At 35.7% G+C, this 24,197-nt stretch overlaps 1 protein-coding gene and 1 long non-coding RNA gene across 4 annotated transcripts in view; one reads left to right on the plus strand and one right to left on the minus strand.

Moving 5' to 3' along the window:
• On the plus strand, positions 1-19,364 carry LOC103421315 (MADS-box transcription factor 23-like). 3 transcript variants are annotated; one of them, XM_070825995.1, is made up of 9 exons: positions 1-136; positions 422-619; positions 11,340-11,418; positions 15,959-16,020; positions 18,358-18,457; positions 18,542-18,583; positions 18,666-18,749; positions 18,874-19,028; positions 19,124-19,364. In XM_070825995.1, exons 2-9 carry the CDS (start codon positions 438-440, stop codon positions 19,137-19,139), a joined length of 720 nt encoding a protein of 239 aa, XP_070682096.1. In that variant the 5' UTR covers positions 1-136; positions 422-437; the 3' UTR covers positions 19,140-19,364. The 3 variants fall into 3 exon arrangements, with proteins under 3 accessions (XP_070682096.1, XP_008357560.3, XP_070682097.1); XM_008359338.4 differs by having other exon boundaries at positions 10-136; positions 431-619; XM_070825996.1 differs by lacking the exons at positions 1-136; positions 422-619 and adding an exon at positions 9,443-9,742.
• Positions 10,869-24,197, minus strand: part of LOC114826619 (uncharacterized) — an 18,653-nt gene continuing 5,324 nt past the window's right edge. Inside the window, exons 3-5 of the long non-coding RNA XR_011583331.1 lie at positions 19,616-19,675; positions 11,212-13,636; positions 10,869-11,118 (exon numbers count right to left, since the gene is read on the minus strand). This is a non-coding gene — a long non-coding RNA (uncharacterized lncRNA). The remainder of the gene's footprint in view (positions 11,119-11,211; positions 13,637-19,615; positions 19,676-24,197) is intronic.

Consider the following 24,197-nt stretch of genomic DNA (forward strand, 5'->3'; position numbering starts at 1 on the left):
TTCGTTGTCCTCAGGCACACTTTCCTTATATAGCCTTCTGCTGATGTTAATCATCAGTACAGCCAGAGCTATTTTGGGCGAAGCCTCGATTTGTCTCCATTACTTAAAAAGCTATAGCTTCTTCTTTGAGAACCGAGTAAGTTTTAAGTCCATTTTTTTCTCTTTTATTTCCTTTAATTTTCTTTGTTTTTTCTCTAAATTTTAATTCCTCAGTTCCTTCCTTTCTTCTATTTCAATATCGTTTCATAAATCCACCATTTTGATTTCAAACCTGTCCGATCTTGAACTGATTGAAATGAATGAACTTCTTCATATAACTTTAGCTGATATAAATTGTTCTCACTAATCTTTCGTGCATATACATGTAATTTATCGGGGCAGTTGATTAAATTTGAAGTAGTGAATTAATTGATTAACCCAGATTTGGTAGGTGATCGATGGGAAGGGGTAAGATTGTGATAAGGAGGATCGACAATTCGACCAGCAGGCAAGTGACGTTTTCAAAGCGGAGGAACGGGCTGTTGAAGAAGGCGAAGGAGCTGGCGATCTTGTGCGATGCTGAGGTCGGAGTCATGATCTTCTCCAGCACCGGCAAGCTCTATGATTTTGCAAGCACCAGGTCTTCCTAATTCTATCAACTTTAGTTTAACAATATTTAAGCTTAATTGCATCTGTTATTCATTGTATCTGATGATATGGCATTTATTCGTAGCTTGAGATCCATGTGCAATTGAAGTTAATATGGTTGATAAATTAGCCTGAAAACATGCATGTCTTGTGGTGCTTCATTGTTCACAAATGTCCGACAGATTTTGATTCGGAATCACATAAATTATAACATGCAAGGACTACACATTAGTATATTAGAACTATTAATTCCTTGTTCGTAAATTGAGTAGTGTGTTTTTAATTTTAAATTCCTTTTAAAATTTCAAACCCATACAACAAAACCTCATAAGAATTAACATATATCGTATAATCACTTCCTCCTTTTGTGTACCATAATGGTATCTCTTTTCATTTACTAACAAAAATTAGATATGAGTTCTAATTAAGGGAGTACATAGTTAATCCAAGACACCGCTTAGTCTTAGAGCAAACAAAGATTACACCCTGTTCGACGGGCGAAGCTACCTTATATCAGGGAGAGATATTCTCTTTTGAATGAAGGTGAACTAATACATTCTTTATAAAAAAAAGGTAAATTAGTTCTAATCACAAACTTATAAAACCACACGATAATAGCTCCGGTCTCCTTTTTATGGCAAGTTTAAAACGACCAAAGGCTTAGATGAAAGTGCATGATCTATCACGAGAATATAGATTGAACAATTATTTGCTGGTTTGCAAAAGTTTGTTACGGTATGATGTATAGAATTTGTTTTCTTCCTAAAAATAACACCAATTAACTATTTATGCCATTTCAAATTATATGGGGCACACATTTCATAATTAATTTGAGTTATTTTGTGATAGGATTGGTAGAGGATCCTCCCTTGTATGTTTGCTCTTTTATTGTTTCAACACACATTTCATAATTAATTTGAGTTATTTTGTGATAGGATTGGTAGAGGATCCTCCCTTGTATGTTTACTTCATATTTCAAAAATAAATAATGTTTCTCTTTAAAATGATCAAACAATCATCGATTTCTTTATGAATGACCAAACAATTTCATGTTTTTGTAGGATAAGAAATTGATATTATTGAATCTGACGTGGCTTAATATTTAATTTATATCAAATCCTTTCTTCTGGAGGAATTGTCCAGGAGAACGAAGCCATTAGTCTAGTGACCTTTTCACAAAAATTTTAGTTTCTCCAGTTATATCACAATTACGCTATGCATGGTGCTGCATGCAATTGGTTGGACGGATTCATTCGGACGCATTTTTCACTTGTTTCTTTTTCCCTTGGTCGGACTTTTTATTTTTTATCACTTACATATATCATCGGGGAAGGGGAGGATGAGAGCTTAAAATCTTTTTCAATATTTCAAAGAGAAGTATATATACTGTTAGATAAAGAGCTAGTTCAGTGGTAAGAGTTATTAGATTGAGTCTAGTGACCCTGCGGAAATAGAAGTTTGTCATTTGTGGTTCATGATAATGTCTTTGTCTTTAATAAGGAACTAGTGCAAAGGTCGTTCTTACCCTCGAACCCTACAAACCAGCGGAGACAAAATACTTGAGTGCTAAGATCCATAAATAAGTTTAAGCAAATGCAATTGCACGTGGCGAAGTCAGGATTTTCAAATAATGGTGTTATAATATCCACCAAAAAAAGTTCCGTTCGACCATTTCATCGAGCACCTAGTAGGCACCTGTTAATTCTTGCCAACGTATGCTGAGAGCTTATACCAACATAAGTCGACAACTACTATTATTTGTAGAGGCTTGTCGAGGTTGGATGCAGGATATTGTGGAGTAACGTTGAAGACTGTCAAAACTTGTCAACTAAGGTATTTCATTAAGCACATGGTGCTCACAATATAGTCACACACAGTAAGAGAGAAAAGGGAGACAAATATGATAGAAGAAAATAGAGAAGTAGGAGAAGAAGCTTGTAATTTAGTCTCTTTAGCTGTTTATAGGGGTCAAATACAATACACAAATAAATATACATGGGGTTTTGAAGTTTTCGGGGTTAAGGACAACTAAGTACCCCATACTGACTCAAGCACTATTGCATGTATATGTTGTTTATGAAAGGAGGTGACAAAGAATCTAAAGAAGATCATCAGAGTCCTGCACATTATTTTCTGTTATTATTGATACAACACCATGACATAATGTGTTCTTGGATTTTGGGTTAGAATTTCCTAGGAGTGATGGGAAAACAGAGACCTACAAATCATGATGAAGTTTGGACAAAACGCTCGAGAAGTACATTATTTATAAAAATATGTAGAGTTCTCGACATATTTGGATCCGTATATATCCGTAGGAGTCCTTGAGTGAAACAAATTTCTGATAATAACAAACTCATGGCATGTTTTCTACTCATCGCATCTTTGCTTACTTTTATGAAGTTATGAATCCGGTAAGAGAAAGAAATATGAAGACTTTTTAGCAAAAATGGTTATTGAGATTTGCATAACTCTTTCTTTTGATTCTTGACAATGAAAATCGTTATAAGTGATCATTGAGTTTGTCCACAGTAAATTGTTTTAGTTATTTCGTAAAAAATCTATCAATATCCCGTTAAGTGAAGGGGTTGGTTTGACAAAAATACCCTTTAAAATGCGGCCATGTGGTTGTTCACGTGACACTTTAACAAGGATATTGACAGATTACGGAAATACAAAAATGATTTATGCTGAATAAACTTAGGGATCACTTATATTGATTTTCATTGTCAAGTACCAAAATGAGAAGTTATGTCAATCTTAGATACCATTTTGGTTTAAAAGCCAAATATGTATGGGATCAATAGCTGATATGATTTCCTAATTTTAAGGTACTAAAATTACATATAGGGTTTTTATCACAAACGGTCCCTGACATTGATCAAACACATCATTTTGGTCCCTAACATTGAAAATCAATAGAAATGGTCATTGAGATTGATCAAACACATCACAAATGGTCCTTTCGTTAAAAACTCTTTGGGCAATTTTCAAAACTTCGTAACTCAATCGTTTCTTAACCAAATTCGACCCATAATATATCAAAATGAAGATAGGAAAGTTTAGAACAAGATTATACCTATTTGGAAGCTCAATGGTTGCCGGAGATGGCTGGAAAATAGCCTCAAATGTGACTGGTCCGCGGAAAAACTGAAAAACTCTCCGGAAACTGGGTAAACTTTAAACGTTCATAACTTCTTCAATACTCAACGAAATTGAGTAATTCAAAAATGAAAATCATAATTCTCAACGAAACAAAGAAAATGGTACCTTTATTGACTGCTAATTCACCGTGGTTTGGCCGGAAAACGGCTCAAAATTGGATAACCATTTTCGAGTTAGCCAATTTCAAGCCGTTTTCCAGCCAAACTACGGCGATTTAGCCATCAAGAAGGATACCATTCTCTTTGTCTAGTCAAGTTATGATTTTTGTTTTTGAATCACTCGATTTTGTTGATTATTGAAGAAGTTATGAATGTTTAAAGTTTACCCAGTTTCCGGCGAGTTTTCCAATTTTTTTGCGGACCAGTCACATTTGAGGCTATTTTCTGGCCATCTTCGGCAACCATTGGGCTTCCAAATAAGTATAATCTTGTTTTACACTTTCCCATCTTCATTTTGATATATTATGGGTCGAATTTGGTTAAGAAACGATTGGTTACGAAGCTTTGAAAATTGCCCAAAGAGTTTTTAACGGAAGGACCATTTGTGATGTGTTTGATCAATCTCAATGACCATTTCTATTGATTTTCAATGTCAGGGACCAAAATGATGTGTTTGATCAATGTCAGGGACCATTTGTGATAAAAACCCTTACATATATTAAAGTGAAACCCACCCTTTATTCACATTCCATATACGTTAGTAAACACAAGCAAAGTTAAAAATTAGAATGATTTGAACACTCATGTTTTTATCAAAATCGGAATGATTCAAACTTATTCATGGTAAGTAAACATGTCATCAAATGTAAGCATGGCCATTATTTTAATCTAGTTCCACACCTAAACCGATAGGCGACCATAGTAACCCTAATAGTTCAATCTGGTTCAGTTTTTCACTTAAAATGGTGGCAACAACTAAACCAAATCACACCGTTCAAAAGTCAATTTAGTTGGTCAGCCCATCAAGTTTGGAAGATGAGAGGTGGCGAAACTTCAGGTTGTGGAGCTAGAATTGTGACTCGGGATGAGCCAAAAGTCTCACCCTAAAATGCTTTTCTGATCTAAGAAAAATAAGGATGTGTCGTGGCCTAACTACTGACCACCATCATTTGGGTTTGGTATGATGTCATTCCTGTCTTCCTTTTCCTCAACTCAACCTCTTTGCCCAGACTTAGATTAAAAGTCCCTTTAAGCGGAAGAATGCAGAGATGGGGATGAGAATAGAAACAAAACAAAAAAAAAACCCAAATATAATAGTATTAAAAGACTTCAAGGAATAAAATTTAAAAAATTTAAAAAAAAACAGCCTCTCGCCAACTGACTCTCTCTCTCTCTTTTTTGATCACTTGAGTCCTTCAAAACTCACATCGACGCTGATTAACTGCATAAGAGCCACTGGCCTTAAATCAAACCCAATGAAGGAATAAGGCAAAAATTTATGGTTGGGGCTCTAATACCCTAAAAAATTTTGGAAATTAGACAAAAAACTCCCTTTTTTTGTGTGAAAAAAATGTCAAGGTAGGCCTGGCCCATTTTGGTCTCTTCATGGCTCAACCATTATGAAACTACATACATACAAGTGGTGGCCAGGATCCAAACATACAAATATCTTCGATATTAGCATATTTGACTGAGACCTTGAGTGGCCTAAAGCAATGAGGTTTTGTCGAGATTAAGGTAGCGAGGCTTCGTCAAGGACGTTGATGTGTAGAAAGGCTTCGCAAAGGGTGTGACAATGAGGTTGCACTGAATTGAGCATCAAACAATGGTGTTAAGGGAAGATAGAGAAAGACATATGAGTAGAAAGATGAGGATGAGAAGAGTGCAACAAGAGAGGAGGTTAAGGAGTGATAAAGAAGAGAAAAGACGAGAAGAGAAAATGGCGATTGATAGTTTTCTAATAGGAGGATAAGGGTTTTGATTTCTTTGGGTTCTCGAAACGATAAGTGTATTCAACCTCCAGTAAGAACCAACTACGTGTAAAAAATAAAGACTATAAAACCCCTCTCGTTCGATTCAGTTCATACATATTTTAAGACAAAAATTGTGGACTGAATTTCTATCTTAGAAGGTGATGTGGAGTATGATTGGAATTGATTTTTAAAAATCCTTCTTAAATTCTAGTTAGAAGCTCATTTAAGAAGCCTATTAGAGATGCTCTTATCACATTAGTTCAATCCATATATAATGTGCATCTACATTAGCAGGAAGGATCCATTATAGGTGTATGCATTTTTGTTTGAATTCTTTGACAACAACAAAATTATATCTCACTAAGTGGATTCGCTGTATAATCCTAGAGCATCACTGCGCTCAGTTTTGCGCCAAATCTTCCGTTAGCTCCTAGTACTTCATGTCTTTTCTTAAAATCTTTTTACAAGTCTTCTTAGGTCTTTCTCTACCCCTTTTGCCCTGACCCTCAATCTCATAATCACATTTTCTAACTGGATTATCTGTAGGTCTTCCTTTCACATGTCCAAACCACCTTAACCGATTTTCTTTCATATTATCTTCAATTGTGACCATCCCTACTTTACCTCGAATATCCTTGTTCTTAATCCTGTCATTTCTCGTGTGCCCACACATCCAATGAAGCATTCTCATCTCCACTACACATTTTTTTGCACGTGTTAATGCTTGACCGCCCAACATTCCATTCCAGAAAGCATTGTTGGCCTTATTGTCGTCCTATAAAATTTTCTTTAAGCTTGACATACGAGGGTCGCACAACACACCTGATGTTCTCTTCCACTGCATACATCCAACTTGTATTTTATGGTTGAGATCATCATCCAATTCTCTGTTCTTTTGCATAATAGATCAAAGATAATGAAATCGTTCACTCTTTGGTACTGCCTGATCTCTAATCCCCACTATATCTCATTTGGATCTCTATTCTCATTGAACTTCACTCCATATACTCTATCGTTGACCTACTCAGGCAAATATCTATAGATTCCAACATTTCCCACTAGAGGTTAAGCTTCCCATGTACTCCCCCTCCCTCTCTCCCTGCCCCCGCGTTTCATCTCTCAGCACTATATCATCTACGAAAAGCATACATCAAGGGATATCATATTGAATATGTCCCATTAACTCATCCATTAGCAATGCAAAATGGTAAGGACTTGAAGCTGAACCATGGTGTAACCCTATGATTATGGGAAAATTTTCATTTTGTCCTTCATGAGTTCTTATTCCAGTCCTTGCTTTATCATAATATCATTTATTGCTTGGATATATGCTACTCATACCCCTTTCTTCTCTAGAATCCTCCAAAGAATTTCTCTTGGGACCCTATCATACGACTTTATTCAAATCTATAAAGACCAAATCCTTTTTCATATCTCTATATCGTTCCATTGATCTCCATTAAAGATAGATTGCCTCTATAGTCAAGCGCCCTGGCATGAACCCGAATTGATTGTTTGGGACTCATGTCTCTTGCCTCAGTTTATAGTCACTCTCTCCCAAAGCTTCATTGTATGACTCGTCAACTTAATACCTTTATAGTACATGTAATTTTATATATCACCCTTATTCTTGTAAATAGGCAACAGAGTGTTTTTTGCCACTTATATGACATATTTTTCGTTTTCAAAATCTTATTGAAAAAGTTTGTGAGTCATGTTATACATGTCTCTCCCGAGACCTTTCACACTTCAATCGGTATACCATTGGGACCCACTGCATTTCTATGCTTCTTCTTTCTTAAAGCTACAACCACTTCCTCTTTTTACACTCTTCCAAGATGCTCAACTCACCAAAAGAAGTATTCATTTCATTGAAAAGATTATGAAAATAAGCTCTTTATTTGTTTTTAACTACGTTCTCCGTAGCTAAAACATTTCCATTCTCATTCTTGATGCACCTTACTCGGTTTAAGTCTCTTGTCTTCCTTTCCCTTGCCCTAGCTAGTTTATAGATGTCCAACTCTCATTTTTTTGGTATCTAATCGCTTATACATATCATCTAAAGCCACTAGCTTCATTTCTCTCATGACTTTCTTCGCCTCCTTTTTCGCTATTTTATACCTCACATTTTCATATGTTTTATCCTTGTATAAAGTTTTACAACATTCCTTCTTAGCCTTTACTTTTTCATGTACCTTCTTCTTCCTCCATCAAGATTCCTTTTAATGTAGAGCAAAACCCTTTGACTCTCTTAATACCTCTTTTGCAACTTTTCGGATATAGCTAGCCATGGAATCCCACATTTGGCTAGCATTCCCCTGTATCACACATATTGGGCGAGTATTTTCTTTGAAAGTGACTTGTTTTTCTCCCTTTAGACTCCCTCATCCAGTTCTTTAACACTTCAAGGTCTTGTTCTTTATTTTATCTCTTTTGGTTAGTCAGGCTTTCTCCGAATTTAACTTTGCAATCCTTACAAGTTATACAATCCCTCTTCCTCATTAAATCTATTTGTGTTTTTTCTGACCCATGCTTGTAGCTGATCACATGCTCCTCACTTCTTAAGGAAGATATTGGCTAGAAAGTATGCCATTGTAAAATCCAAAATGGTTTCCTCTTCTTCGTTTCTCTTCCTACAACCATGGCCACCATGCAAACCTCTATAGTTGCATGTATCCTTGCCCATATGTCCGTTTAATTCTCCTCCTATGAGCAACTTCTTCGTCTGAGATACTCCTTGAACCAATTCTCCAAGATTTTCCCAAAATTTCTCCTTCAGATTCCTATCTAACCTAACTTGAGGTGCATACGCACTAATCACAATGGTGAGTTTGTACTATCACAAACTTTAATGCTATAATTCTATCATCAACCCTCTTGACATCTACAACATCTTTTGTCAAAGTATTATCCATGATGATGCCAACACAGTTTCTCAATTTGTTTGTGCTCGAATACCAAAGCTTAAAACCTGAGTTTTCAATCCGAGACCAACCCACTTAGTTCATTGGAGGCACATAATACTTATCATTTTCCTCAACATAACTTGCACTATTCTACATTCCTAAATGCAATATACTCTCTTGAAGTCTACCTTCATGTCATACCTTCTTTGACATCACTTGTCCAGTAAGGTCAAAATACGTCTCCTGAGTAAAGTTGATGTCAGTAGATACTTCCAAACAACTTTGAGTAGAATCGTTCAAAAAGATGTTTTTACCGCACCCTTGCTCGTTAACACTACATCCGGTTGGCGACAAAGATACAACCCTTGCTTACTTATGAATGTGCCCGAGCCACAACTGCGTCACTTCCCGATGACGAGCTAGCTTTAGCGTATTTTCATTTAAGATTTATTATCATAGGGATGATACTGTTTACTACCTAACACCTTCCCCCTCCTCCTTTATCCGGGCTTGAAACCGGCAACATAAGATAAACTTACACAGGCGGAGTTAACAAATTGCACTTTGAGAGTACTTTTGCTTTGACAAGGAGTAATAAATTGTGTCTTGGTGTACATTGGGTGCCTTGACAAAGAATACTTTGAATAAATCTCAGGCGCTGTGACAAGTATTACCAAATTGTGACATGAGTACTTTGAGTGCTTTAACGAGGAATAATAAACTAGGTCTCATTTGGTCTTTAAGATTAATTTATAAATCTTCACGGTATATTGAAGGTAAATGTGACCGATTTATTAAAGAATTAGAAAAGGATTGGACATGTGGAATGAACAAGTTTACTCCACTTGCACTTGAGCTTGAAGCCTCTTTTTAATCCTAAAGATTCTAAAAGTAAAGCTTTAGAAACCCTAAATTATTTCAGAATCTCAAGCCACAATTATATTATCAGCGATATGGTGGCCAGACTCAAAGCTCGCCTGTGTAGGAGACAAGAATTTAGTCAGCAGGGGTCTGAGGACTCATAGAACACCTTATTAATCTTAATTCAACTGCCCTTTCAAGCAAGAGTTGTCTTAGATCAATGAATGAGAAGGAAGAGAGTGAATACGACACAAGAAATGAAGCCATCCAGGTTTGTCTATTCTAATCTTGACATTTTGAAGGGCATGCGAATGGATAAGTTCACTTAATGTGTAATATATCTTTTATCTTCAAGTCGAACACAATTTGTTAATTTTTTCCTTCAATATACGTTGAGTATGGCGAGTTTACCATCCCAATCCAATCCTCTAAATCAAACGAAGCCTTATATCCTAAATGTTAGTACAGTATTTTTTTGTTTTCCTTATGGTTTTGTTTTTGTCCTTAAAATCTTCTTAGCTGTAGTGTGCTGTAAACTCCATTGAATTTGTAATTCACGTAATCGATGCATCTTTATTGTCTATATGGATCAAAATGTGGCCTCAAATCTGGAACTCATCATGTAGCCTGGTCAGCATCAAGCTCTCTATAATCTACTCATCCGTCAGGCTATTAGATGCACAATTGTTCAGTTAAAGAAAAGAAAAATGACTTCAATTTTTTATTTGGTTGATCCTTTGCATGAACAATTCTCCAAAATAACATTAAAACTGAAGCTAGTCTGTTGGTACATGTGTGTGCTCACATGGACAACTGACACTAGCAACATGTTACACATGTATTGGTTAATTAATGCCAAAATACGTGATATGTATTAGGTTAATTCATGCCAAAATATGTGACTATCTGGAAGAACACTACATGTAGTTGACACATTAGAAGCAAAACACTTTAACCTGTTTATACTTAACTACTATTTTGTAGAAACAGCAGCACGTAGAGAAGCGAAGTAGTTGAAAACTGATGAGCTCCTATGGAATCAAACTAGAAACTGCAGAATATGAATTCCAACAACAGTGCTAGTGTAGACAATAATTACCAGTTGCCACTAAATCTGGTCCTAGGATTTTATAAATAGCGGAAGTATTCCGTAGATATGTTGTTCAATCCTACAGAAGGTACTTCTCACAAGCAACAACCCTTGCACCGCAACAGTACAAAGTGTGGACATATTCCTGTTCCCAGTGCAGATTTTTAACTTAACTGACATTGACGAACTATATGCTCTTGTAGAACATAGTTCAGAAACTAAGGAAAGCTCTTGTATATCTGTAAAATATGCAGTTCAATTCAATCTTGTCTGTATGTACGAGTAATTCTTGTTCTTGATATGCAAATGACTGTAACGTGCTAGTATGAAATTATATAGCAGCACACTTACAAGAAATGAGAATGAAGCGTTGTTTAAAATTTGCTAAAACTAGTTCTCGTGTTACATCTTCAGTCGCCATGAAATGACTTGTGTCGTCAACTGTCTCAACTATAGAATTAACTAGATTTAGAGTTTAGAAGGTCTGAAAAACAAGTTAGGAAAAGATACAGAAACTTATCTCTAGTTCCCTGCTTCAACAATGTCTGGTAGCAGATCTGAAAACCACATCTTTATCAGTAACAGCAGCTTACAAGAAAAAAGAAGCTTGCATGGAAGTCTATTAAAAAGTTTATGGTCTAAAATGTTACCATGATATGTCAATTTTCTTTCGTTCCATGTTCATATACAGATTCTTGAAATCATATTCCAAATTCTTTTTGTGCTAAGCTCACAAAAAGCGAAGAGTATATCTGATATAAATGTATCTTCTTACCAGCATGAAATCAGTAATTGAACGATACAACAAAGCTAAAGAGGAGCACCATCAATTTGGGAATCCAGCTTCTGAGATTAAGGTATCCTTCAGTTCCCTATCCTGCAAGCTTTTCCTAGAGAATATACTTCAAAAAATTTAACATGTGAGTTTCTTTTAACATACGGCCCTGAAATAACAAACAGATCATTCATCAAATTGTACAGCAAGATATGTATGCACTCACACATATCTTTTGTAATAAATCTATTGACTAAATTTTAAAAATATGTGAGAATAAAGTAGAAATTAAACTCTATAACAGTAAGAAATCTCAAAACTTTACAAAGAAGAGGGTGTTAGGAGAAACTAGAAAGTTAAGACTGCTGTTTGATTCATCATAACAGAACATATGCAGAATGCATCAGATTGTCATTGCTAAGTAATTTAATGAAGTACAGCAGCAACCCCAATGATTTGTAGTACAGCCAAAGGGTACCGGCAATGATGGTTGCTCACTGACGGCTGCTTTTCAGGAAAACTCATTTAAAAATGACTCGCACCTGTAACTTATACTAGACTTTTCTACAATCGAAAAAAACACAAATGAAAGCAAACAACGATACAACTATGCTCCATATACAACCTGAATTCGTGGATGTATGTTTAGAAGATAGAAGTTGGAACAAATACTCTGAAATAAAGTCTTCATATAATGGTTCAAGTGATCCCATTGGTGGCATTGAATGCACCAATTTAGTAAGTTTCACCATCAACATAATTCTTGTCGAATCTTCATATCAGCTCTCCAACCTAGGGATACAAACATCTGCTCGTAAATTGTATATGCGGTTGAAAGAGATTTGCACCCTCACCCATCCTAAGAAATTATAAACGCTCTAAAAACACATGGTTGGCATAGTATAATTTTTATTTTATGGAAAACAAATATTTTCGCAGCAAAGATAAATAAACTACAAAAAAGAGGACAAGGTATGAATTACACCGATCTAAAGAACAAAATAGAAACCAATGAGAACAAAAGAAGAGAAACGACTAATTTATAAAAGCTTTCCAATCAGAATTAGATAGCATAAGAGGACCAACCCTTACAATCCGAGGAAACTGAAGCCTGCCAGGATGTCCAGAGTCGACTAGTTAAAGTATTGGTAACACCATTCCTTTTATTTGTTAGGACACTACAGAAGGCTTCGTTGCATATTATACCTTGATATATAACAGCATATCATCCAAAATGTCAATCTCCCAGAAGTAAATTTCCAATCAGAAGTCCCGAACACAATAAAAGTGCTGCTACTAAATTAATAACATGGTAAAAAAGATGAGAAAACGGAAATGTAAATTGATTGGGAGCCAGATGAGTATAAACACTGTTTCTGGATCCTTTGAAACAAATACCCAGATTCTACTTCTTTGCTATCACGAGAAATAACATACAGGAAGCGTAACATACAGGGAGCATACAGCTTCAAGCTACTTACTCCTTCCAAATTGTCAATCCAATTTCACCTTCTTCATTTGCATAAGAAGTCGTGATTAAGGGTTGGTCACAGAAGGACAACTGTGATAACAGAGGACTTCCTTGCACAACTAGTTGCCAATTCAATGTGCATGTCTGTTTCGTGAGCCCATAAGTCAAAATCATGGATTTGAAGAACTCCAATGACATGGGTCTTCGTCTATAGATAGAGATCAATCAAGAACAGGAATGTTTTTCTTCACTCTTTTCAAAGAAACATTTGAGGTGGCAGGAAGACTATGAACGAAACAGATTGCCAAAATCAATTCAGAATTCAATGTTGTTTCATCAGCCAAAGCCGTGAGGCTCTTCATTTGCAATTGCAGAGGAAAATGGGCAGTCAAGAAACCAACTGATGCATCATAAGGACAGAGTTCCAACAGCAGCACAGCTTTCGAAATAATTCCATTAAAAGATAGTTCGTTCTTCTTGACAGATCATAGATAGTTCATTCTTCTTGGCAGATCATAGCAACAAAGTTGCAATGTGGTGGAAGCTCAGGCATTATTTCCAAATAGAATCTTGGAACCAAGGAGCAAAGACTGAATAGCTAACCTCCCAAGTTTAGTAACAATGGGGCATGAGGTTATTGCCATGACAAAGCACCAAATATGTCTGCTCCCATATGTGTGAAGTTGCTCAGTAATAAGAAATCTGTTCACGATCTCCAGGGCATCTCTTCTTACTTTGAGGTGTTTCAATTCAAGAATGGAGCTCTGAAAGAGAGTCTGAATGCAATTATTGGTAAGGCTCATCTCAGAGGGAGTAATAACCTCGCTCCCTACAAAAATTTCTCTTTAAATCAGTGCACATAGGGTTAGCGAAATCAATGAAATAAATTAAGGCAAAAAACATTAAGGTCGTGCTGGCTCCCTTTTTTTCCTTGATCATATAAATCGAGTTCGACTTCCATACAAAGGCATTATACGTGCATGCATGTGCCAAAATTCTAATCCATCAATAACTCATATTCATGGATTGTTCTTGTCAACAGAAACATCCGTGAAATAAAAACTTTCATTCTACTAATTATAAAAACTAAGTGGTTATTAAAACTCAGTTCAAGAACAAACCAATCATTTCTATGCATAGCACATATGAGAGAAATTTCAATGCAAACTACCCACAAATAAGCCATCCATATAACCAAAATAAGCTTTGTCAGAGTCTACAAATCAGACGCCTTTTTGTCTCATCTAAAAGTACACTCTAACTCAATGAACAATGCAACACATGATGGAACATTGAAATTCAACCTTTTTCGTAAAAAATTGTGCCATAAGCCCAAAACAACTGGAATGAAGAAAATTCTCAGTAAAAAAAAGGTTAGCTGATACTGTACATACTGTCAAATCTGAATATTGAATAACACTGCAAAACTTGGATAAAAGTTTGATTTTTTTATTTTTATAGATGAAACCCCCTCAAAATGTCTTCAATATGAACTCCAACCTCAAGTTTAAGTCTTGGCTATAGCTTCTCTGCCTTGTATCTACGAATGGGTACAACTCTTAAAACATTACGTTCATGATGTACACTTAAATGTTGAGGGAAGTCTGCATCATAAACATTCATCCACCATGGAAACCTTTCCTTGGGTGGAAAACCATCACCAAGCTCTCTTTTGCAAAATTTTAGTTCATCTTTTCTTTCTACCAATTCCTTGAGCTTGGCATTTGGCTCGTCAGAGTGTCTCCTTTACTGAATCGGCCAACTTTCCTCCTTTGCATTAATGTTCCCAACTTGCCAAATTGGCTCCTAGTTTTGTATTAGAATAGGCACCACAATGAGTAAGGCCATCAGTATATGCTAGAACTCTGGAGGTCCGCTCAAACTAATTTTATGTGAAAGGAATTATTGACTTTGGTTCAAACCTATAATACAGTTTATTCTTCCCTTCTACCAAACATTACCACAAAGTATTTCTTCAACTTCTTGGTCATTTTTGCAACCCTAAAGAAACCACAGCCTTACCTTCAGAGGATGACCCTTACCGAATGCAGCACCTTGGCTCTCTCGTCTCTCCACTAACCCACCCAACTCAAAGCATACCCACTAAACACCTAAGACCTCACAAATACTACTCCAATACCCAAGGGCCCAAAAACTTTAAGATTTGAGACTTTGTCCCTGTTCCCGGTTTAGGGTTCAGAGGGAAAGACCATCACCAAAAGAGTCACCTTGGCTCTCTTGTCTATCTAATAACCGACTCAAAGCATACCCACTAAATACCCAAGACCTCACAAATACTCCTCCAGCACCCAAGGGCCAAAATACATACGGTTTGAGACTTTTCAGTCCCTGTTCTCAGTTTAGGGTTCAGAGGGAAAGACCATCACCAAATAAGCCACCTTGAGAGACTCCACTAGCCGACTCAAAGCATAGACCTCACAAATACTCCACGAACACCCAAGGGCCAAAAAATTTATAGGTTTCATAGTTTCCATCACTGTTCTCGGTTTAAAGTTCAAAGGGAAAGATCCTCACCAAACAAACCCTCATGTCTATCCACTAACCGACTCAAAGCATACCCACTAAATACCTTAGACCTCATCAATATTACTCCAACACCCAAGGGAAAAAATATTTAAGGTGTGAAAGTCCACATGCCTTCATTTCTCAATATCATTGTCCAGCGCCACTTAATACATGTAAACATTACAATGGGTATTTATCTCTATATCATGCAAAGAGTGAAAAGAGAAGGGGGAAAAAGAAGATATAACTGACTTAGAAAAGAAAATAAAAGAAAAATGTTACGAGTCAATGGATGGACATAATTATCCATCCAATAGTCTCGAACAAGAAAAATGATAGTGCAAATCTGAAATGGTTACTTCACCTAACTGCACAATTTAAGGTCCATATAGGAGTTACATTTTAAGTAGCTTTAGCTATTTGTTGCATTCAAAAGATGTTATGAGTAAGGAGATTATCATAGGTTAATATAAGCTTCATACTTTTCCTTGCACGTTTAAATGTTATACAAATGAGAGTATTGCTCTCACATATAGTGCTTTAATTGTATTGAAATTTCCAGTTTCGACTTTAAATTTGTTCATTCTATAGTTATGTCTAAAGATGGTACATTTTTACTTCCTAGTTATGGCAAAGGGAAGCAGCAATGTTGAGGCAACAACTTCAAAACTTGCAAGAAAACCATAGGTATAATGATTCTCCTTTCTATCATGAATACTTTGTAGAATATCATAACCAAGAAACACTATCATTAGCAAAAGACGATGAGAAATAAAAAATTATAATTTCACAATACAATTTGGGTATTTCGTGTCATTTAGACTAGACTACAAGGCCTTGCCCCTTACACACGAGAAGTTAACACAAAGTGTCTAAACACCATTTTCACCAAAAAAATACATTTTACTAAAGTTGTATAAAAAGAGAATTCGATACTTTTAAAGGCAGCACAATTGGCACTCATGCACTCCAACTTTGTGTGTACAGGAAACACAAAAATTTACAAATGTCCATTTTGAGGTTTAAAGTGCACAGTAGCATTATCCATTCATAAAGGTGTACTATCTTACTACGTCTATCACCAATTGTATATGTAAAATTAAGACATTAATGTTCAGAGGCTTCAGAAGGTGCTATACCAGGAATTTACTTGCTGTTTGAATAATTCAAAGAGCCTGAGTGCACTTTAATCAAAATCATAAGGCAAAATTTTCCTACATAAAGATTTCTTTGTTTTGCATCTTTTGGGCAAAGCTTGAACTTTAGCTTCACCAGAAACTCTTTTAAATTTCAACTAAAATTCAACAGAAGGAAAACAGATTAGCAGATAATGCACTTCTATAGTGCAAAAGTGTGGTTTAGTGGTCTGAAGAGCTACACCAAACGGAGACTCAGGGTAGCTAGGTCAAATTGGAAATGAAGAACATGAATGTAAGAGAAACAAACTGAACTCAATGGAAGCCCTACTGAAGGTTTCAAATTCTTCGACAATATGAGTACAGCCTGATTTTCTTAATAAGACTGTAGCGGTGCCTTACTGACTTTATTTTAAACACAGTCTTCATTTCTTATAAACACCAAAGAATAAACAGCAGCTAGGGTTTGTACTCTTGCCTAAGTGATCTTAGGTTCAATTTGTAGTTTTGGATTCTTTTGCTATTGAAGTCTTATTTAAGAAAACATGCAGAAAGTAAAAGTGCTAGGGTGAAGGCTTGAACCTACTCCCCACAGGAAAACAAGAAAATCTCTAAACGCCGGTGCTTTGTCCATAATTTGTTATTCTACTGTAAGCTATGATAAATATTATACAAGTATATGAGAAAAATAAAATCATGGGCTGTCCAAGACCAGGGCCTGTGCAGTGGCACTGCTTAGATACCCTCAGGCCAGGCCCTGCATATGATTTGTAGAACAAACAATTATACAAGCTATTTTGTTACTTAAGGGACTAGTAAAAGAGCTCAAAGAGAAAAAGAATGATCTTATGTCGTTATAGATATAGAATATATAGAATATTTAACAAGACTTGTAAAGGAGAAAATTATTGGTCCAGTTCTTAATTTATAATGATCTTTATAAGGGTTTGGATCTAGCTCTCAACCTTTCCTGCAGTGGTTAATAAAAAATTTTACAGGAACTTTTCACATGGTGTACTTTGATATGCACACTTCTCATGCTAATTAAATTAAAACATGAAACGGCAATGGGTGAACAAATTGATTGCTAGCTAAAACAAACAACTATGGAAGCTACTTTTTAAAATTATGTCTAGTTGTTTATATAGGGTGCAGAATGATAAAAGAATATAATAAGATTATAAAACAAAAATTTATAATAACTATCTGTGTTTATTTTGATTGTTGAAGTTTTTTTTCAGTTTTTCTTTAGCCAATTGTTGTTAAGTTTATGATATTGAAGGACATCTTATGCTGCATGCTTGATTATGCTAAATCGAAAACTGTCGGCGAAATAAATTTTTGCCTTCCCAAATTATTTTTGTATGACATATATTTCTGCTATTCCAATTGTATCACAACTAAGTGCTTTCCTTGAAATACAAAATCATTTCATGCATAAAGCCAGAGATATTGCATATAATGTCAAAAATAAATTAAAAGATCCTAAAAATGTTCATAGCGCTAATTCCAACTTAATAAAGCACTCTGGTGGAGTCTTTTCTTATCGGTGAATGCACTGCATTGAACCGATTGGCATGTTGCATGATGTTATACCAGATGTTATACAATCAGGGCGTGACAACTCTTCATAACAAGTTATTGAATTTTCCCTAAGGAGTGACATTGTTTATACTCATACAAGATAGAGGACAACACAGGTAGAGGACAATACAGTGCTTAAACAATGGGATTAGGTATAGGTGAAAATGAAGACATAATCTAGGATAAAGATGTATGGCATCAAACAGAATTGCTATGCATCTCATAAATCCGCCTGACCACTGGGTTTAAGATGTCCAAAGTCCATTTTAGGGCCTAAACAATGCTTCTCTCTCAATGACTACAGGCAAATGATGGGAGAAGAGCTTTCTGGTCTGAGTGTGAAAGATTTACAGAATCTGGAGAACCAATTGGAAACAAGTCTTCGGGCTGTCCGAATGAAAAAGGTACGAACAGTCGCTCAATTTCTGAAAATCATCTATTTACATAATGTTTCCCATAGGGCTAATTCACAATTTTTACTTTTGTAGGACCAACTTTTAATGGATGAAATAGAAGAACTAAACCGAAAGGTTAAAACCTTGCAAAACTTTGGTACTACTTTTCAGCCTTTTCCTCTTGATTACTTAAGTAGCTAATTTAAAGTCTGTGCAGGGGAACCTCATTCACCAAGAAAATGTCCATCTGTTTAAGAAAGTAAACCTAATTCGTGAAGAAAATGCGGAGTTATCTAAGAAGGTACTGGTTTTGATAACTTAATAAACTTTAACCATCCACGAAAGAGAAATAAAATCTATAATCCAACCTACAACAAATTGCAACATTTTTCACAACGCCTCAACAGAAAAGTTTCACATCCCAGGTTAATGAAACAATGGACGTAAATGAAGCCAACCGAAGTCTCATTCTGACAAATGGTCAAGGTATTGAAGAGGACTCACATGGACCTGTCCGTCTCCAGCTTAGCCAGCCACAGCAGCAATACTACGAGCCAGTAGCAAGGGCTACAAATCTGGGGTATACCTCCTTCCTAAAACTACAGTGTCTATTATGATAATCACTTTTAAGTTTTCATTTTTTTGATCAAACTATTTCCGTGACGACTACGGCAGACTACAACTACGCTAGCCAAGAAGATGCATCAGACTGGGATGATGTTACTTGATTTCTCAAGAACAAGGCTGTTGGATAAAATTTATGTTATATTACACTAATGTGGTTAAAGACCTGCAAAACAATCAGCAAAAGGACCTTGATTTGAAAACAATGTTTTGATGTGTGTGTGACAATCAAAGAAACCAGCTACATATGTAAAGATGAGATTCATATATAATAAAGAATAATTGACTTGCACTTCAGGTGCACCGTAGCGTTTAGAAATCTCTAAGTCTCTATGCATCTGAGGAACAAACATGCTCTGAAACATATTGCAATGTTTATATGCATGTCGTCAATTTTTGTACAACAAAACATGTGAATAAAAGTACTTGCTTTGACAAAAGATGAAAATATAAAGAGAAAGAAGCAAAACTTTTCAACTTACTGCATTCAGGTTTGGTCCACTGAAGTATTGTATTTCACAAAATGGTGTATGAGGTGTTTACCTTCATGTTCACGCAGTTTGATATTTCACCGACAGCATCTGTAATGATTTGACATCCTGACTGCAATATAATGTTCACCATGGAAGTAATAGGTAGTTAAGCACACTAAGCGAAATCAAGCCATTGATAGTTTTGTTTATGGTAAACCATATATAAATTCAATAAAACAACCAACTATAATAAAATAAATTCAAAATTTAAGTTATCAGTGGGAAAAAAAAAGAACATGCATGGTCGAATCAAAGTAAAACTCTTTAATGCTGGTTATGAATCTTATGATCAAATGTGGATCTTGGACAAACTTTGGTTGAAACAAACATAAAACATGTGAATACAATGTTTCATTTATCAGATACAAGTGCAATTCAGAGCAATCCACAAAAAATAAGGGTCCGGGACTATTAAACAGTAAATCTTGTATCAAGTTAGCACTAGTAGACTGTACATGCTTAGCTTCAAGTCCCATGCCACTCTATGGTATTAGTTAAACAACATAATTCTAATTAAGATTACCATAATCAGATCCCTTGTTTCCAAGTTCACAGATTGATGCACCAAATATACAAACAACAGAAATGAATAAAGTTCCAAGAGATCTATGGACTGCAATGCATATCCCATATTGGAATTCTAAAAGATGAGAGGTTTCCTTTTCGACAGGGAAGATCACATAATCATGCCACATTGAGATTCTTGTGGAAAACAGGGACAAATAATTATTCATGAGATTAGATACATCAGCAACTAAGGCCTATGTAACATAGCTTGCGAGGAAAGGGTAAGAAACATGTTCAATTAAAAATCTGGGTCTTCAAATAAAGTTATGAATCACCAAATCTTGTCAGACCAATGGATTAGAAAGAGAAGGGAAAAGTATGATAGCTGTTTGAGCATTTTCAACTCAATCTTAATGGCTAATTGGTTATTTCATAATACAACAAAAGTAAATAAATAACGTATAAAACTGGAGCCAACAATATCTGGCAATATGTTTTATTTACCGTATATTTTAATGGTTATTTCAAGAGAAGCAAAAACGGACATCTAAGAATACAACTAGTATAATTTCATGCTGCTTCCTGAAACAATATAGTACTTTAAAGAACAAAAGATATTCAACGATAAGACAAACATTAGCCGGAAAAAGACAATGCATTCAACAAAATTGAAGCATATGTTGTATTTGGCAAGAGTCAATAAGACTTTGAAAGGTAAGGGTCAGCCCGGTAACATTTTGTAAAATGACTTTTGAAGAACTGTTTGTAAAACGAAAACAACAAATAGAATTTTGCATTTTTACGATTTGAAAATGCATGTAGTAGTTTAATCCGATAATGAAAACATTTAAAACGGGTATGGTACCAATATCTATAATGTCACCAAAAATATATATATATATACACACACCAATGTATTAAAAGGCGAAAGCGTAAGCGAGGCGTTCCATGGATAGCCCCGCCTAAGCGTGAGGCGTGAGGCAAAGCCTCATGGTGCCTAAAATTTTATTATATATTACATATATAATTATATTTTAAAGATATAACACTTTGTAAAACAAATATAATTATAACTAAATCAAATATAATATCATCTTCTTCATTACTAAGTCTAGTTGTACTTAGAAACTATGTCATAAAGTCTTAAAATGTTGTAATTATTTATTTTATTGTAAGTAATTATAGAGAACTTTAAGAGAAATAAGGGTGAGTGGCCACAATTATAGGGAATTTCAAGGAAAATAAAGGCTGAATGTCACAATTATAGGGAAGTCCAAAAGGAAATAAAGGTTTAGTGGAGAAATTATAGGGAATTTAAATGAAATAAAGGCTGAGTGGAGAAACTATAGGGAATTTAAAAGGTAATAAAGGCTTAGTGGGGCAATTATTATAGAAAATTTAAAGCAAAATAAATGAAGAGTTAGAGTTTGCCATTTGGAGAGAGAAACTCTCTTTCTTCTTCGTTTAAACTAGAACAACCTCCTTCATTTTAGAAACAAACATGAATTTTGAAGGGAAAAAACACCCAAGTTGAACGCCTGGGTCCGCCTAGGCGTGGCCCAACGCCGCCCTACGCCCACCCTCACAAAATAGAGGCGAAAATCTAGTCGCCCAGCCTTCAAGGCCGCCTAGGCTAGCCCTGAGGCGAGTTTTTTATAACACTAACACACACACACACACATTCATGTTTGGTTGTAATGGTGGCAATGGTGGTAGAGATGGTGGTTGAGATAAGAGTGGTGTTGGTAGCAATGGTGCTTGCAGTGGTGGTAGTAGTGAGGGTAATGATAGTGATGATGTCAATGGTTGTGGGAGGTGGTGGTGGTGGTGTTGAGCATAATGGTGGAGGAGGATATGGTGGTAGCGGCAATGGTGATGGGAGGTTGTGGTGTCAAAGATAATGATGATAATGGTGAGACGATGATGAATGTTGTGGTGGTGGTATGGCGATGGCGATTATAATGGTGGTATACATGATTTTATTTTTTATTTAAAATTCCAACTTTATTTTATAATGTATTTTTCAGGATAATGTTATTCACATGCCCATTTTTACCGTTTACATCCCCTTGTTAATTTTGTCATTGATCTTCTTTAATTCATTTGAAATGACGGCCAGAAATTGACAAGGGTGTGAGAAGTAAAAATAAGTGTGGATACCACCCTATTTTTTATTTATTATGAAAACTGGTTTTTTTTTATTACAGAGGAAATATCAATTATAGTTCTACAAACGGTGGAGAATATTGTCGTTTGTGTTTATCATTTTCTGAATTTGTTTTCACAAAACAATCTGCCAAACACATTTTTCTCCTGTTTTTGTATTTGCAAAACGAAAAACTGTTTTGCAAAACGTTAATGAACGAACCCTAAAATCTTCCATAGAATAATTAGTTGTTCCAACTCCTAACCCCTGCAGAAAGAACAAGAATGAAATTGACTTATAGATTTCAAAAATCTTTCAAATTTTCGGAAAGCAAGAAAAAAGTGCAAAACTAGGAACTGCTAACTCAAATTGGCTTTTGGATTTCAAAAATCTGGTCCAAAAAACTTTTCATCGTGTGATCCACTTCTTCGCAGAAAATACGAAGGCCTAAAGGATAGGAGATTATTATAATCCCTAATCATATATTGGCAATGTGGTGAGTGTTAGGATTTTTGCTCGTCAAAGTTAAGTGTTTTATTTTGTTTAGGATTGTATTAGGGAAAGTAAGTTCTTCTCCTAAAAGGATTAGGAAAGAATCAAAGTTTCCTTGTACAATTAGACTCGGAATTTTAGAAGGAAAGTGTACTTTCCTATTCCATATAGAATAGGAAACTTAATCATAAAATAGGCATGTAAACCAAAATAGGGTGTGTAAGGCTAGGAAAGAGAGAGAAAAGCCAGAGATAGCAGAGGGAGATAAAGGGTGATTAATTGTAAGGTTTTGCAAAAGTTCTCTAGCTCTGACCTAGGCAAAAATTATGCTGAATCAGTATAAATCTTGTGTGTTTATAGTTATTCTCTATTTTGCTAAGTTTAATCATCTATTGCCGGGTACATCAAAAAAAAAATATCCAGAGGGAGTCAAAATTATACCAATTGGTGTCGAGAGATTGGTTCTAGGTGTTTTGCAATGTCAAAAGGCAAGGGGACCATGAACCTAAGGCTTGCACTAAAACCTTTTGATGGCAAAAATGACTTCATGGACTGGCAAACGACGATGAATAATGTATTGATACAGTAGGAGTTGGATGATGCATTCATTGGTGAGAAGCCCACGACCATCACAACAAAGGCATGGACCAAGATTCTTAAGAAGGCCAAGAGCTCCATCAAGATCCATCGCATGAGATCAGTCCCAAATCACAGAAAAGATGATTGTTAGGGAAGCATGGGACAAGTTGGAGAACATTTATATGGGCAAAACCATGTCCAACAAACTATTTCTCAAAGATGAGCTATTTAAGCTTTGACTGGAAGAAGGAGGTGATATTAAAGATTACATATGCAGGTTCCAGAATTGCATAGCCAATCTTTAGAAGGTCGAAGAAACTTGCAAAGATGACGATATGGCTATTATCTTGTTGAGGTCTCTACCTTCATCTTTCAAGCACTTTCGAACACCTCTAATATTTGGAAAGGAGTCCTTGAAGCTTGAAGACAAGCCCTTCAGCCATACGCTAAACTAGATGATATGTATAACTGAAAGCTCTCAAGACCTTTATGTCAAAGTCAAGGAGAAAGGGTGGGAAAAGACAGAGAGAGCAGCAACAGGGGTATGTCAAAATCCAAGAAAAAAAAGGAAAAAAGGAAGGTTGCTATGAATGTGGTTATGCCGATCAATGGAAAAAGAACGGCAAAATTTGGAAAGAGAAGAAAATTAAGATGGAAAGAAGCTAAAGTACAGCTAGTACAGTTACCAAAGAAGTGAGTGATGGGGAGCGTCTTTCAGTAACATCAAGCTCCAAAGCTTTCACAAGTTGAATTTTGGATATCGGATGCACATTCCATTTGTGTGCAGTAAGAGAATGGCTTGATACCTACAAGGAGGTCAGCAGCGGAGAAGTTTTATTGGGAACGATTCACCATGTCCTATAAAGGG

Source organism: Malus domestica, chromosome 08 (genome assembly GCF_042453785.1).
Source record: "Malus domestica chromosome 08, GDT2T_hap1".
Classification (NCBI taxonomy): domain Eukaryota; kingdom Viridiplantae; phylum Streptophyta; class Magnoliopsida; order Rosales; family Rosaceae; genus Malus; species Malus domestica.

Excerpts from the sequence above, each read along its gene's own strand:
- LOC103421315 (XM_070825995.1), top strand. The coding sequence starts at position 438 with ATGGGAAGGGGTAAGATTGTGATAAGGAGGATCGACAATTCGACCAGC. Across the intron at positions 16,021-18,357 it reads AACTTGCAAGAAAACCATAG|GCAAATGATGGGAGAAGAGC; the intron begins GTATAATGATTC and ends CAATGACTACAG. Across the intron at positions 18,750-18,873 it reads ATGCGGAGTTATCTAAGAAG|GTTAATGAAACAATGGACGT; the intron begins GTACTGGTTTTG and ends TTCACATCCCAG.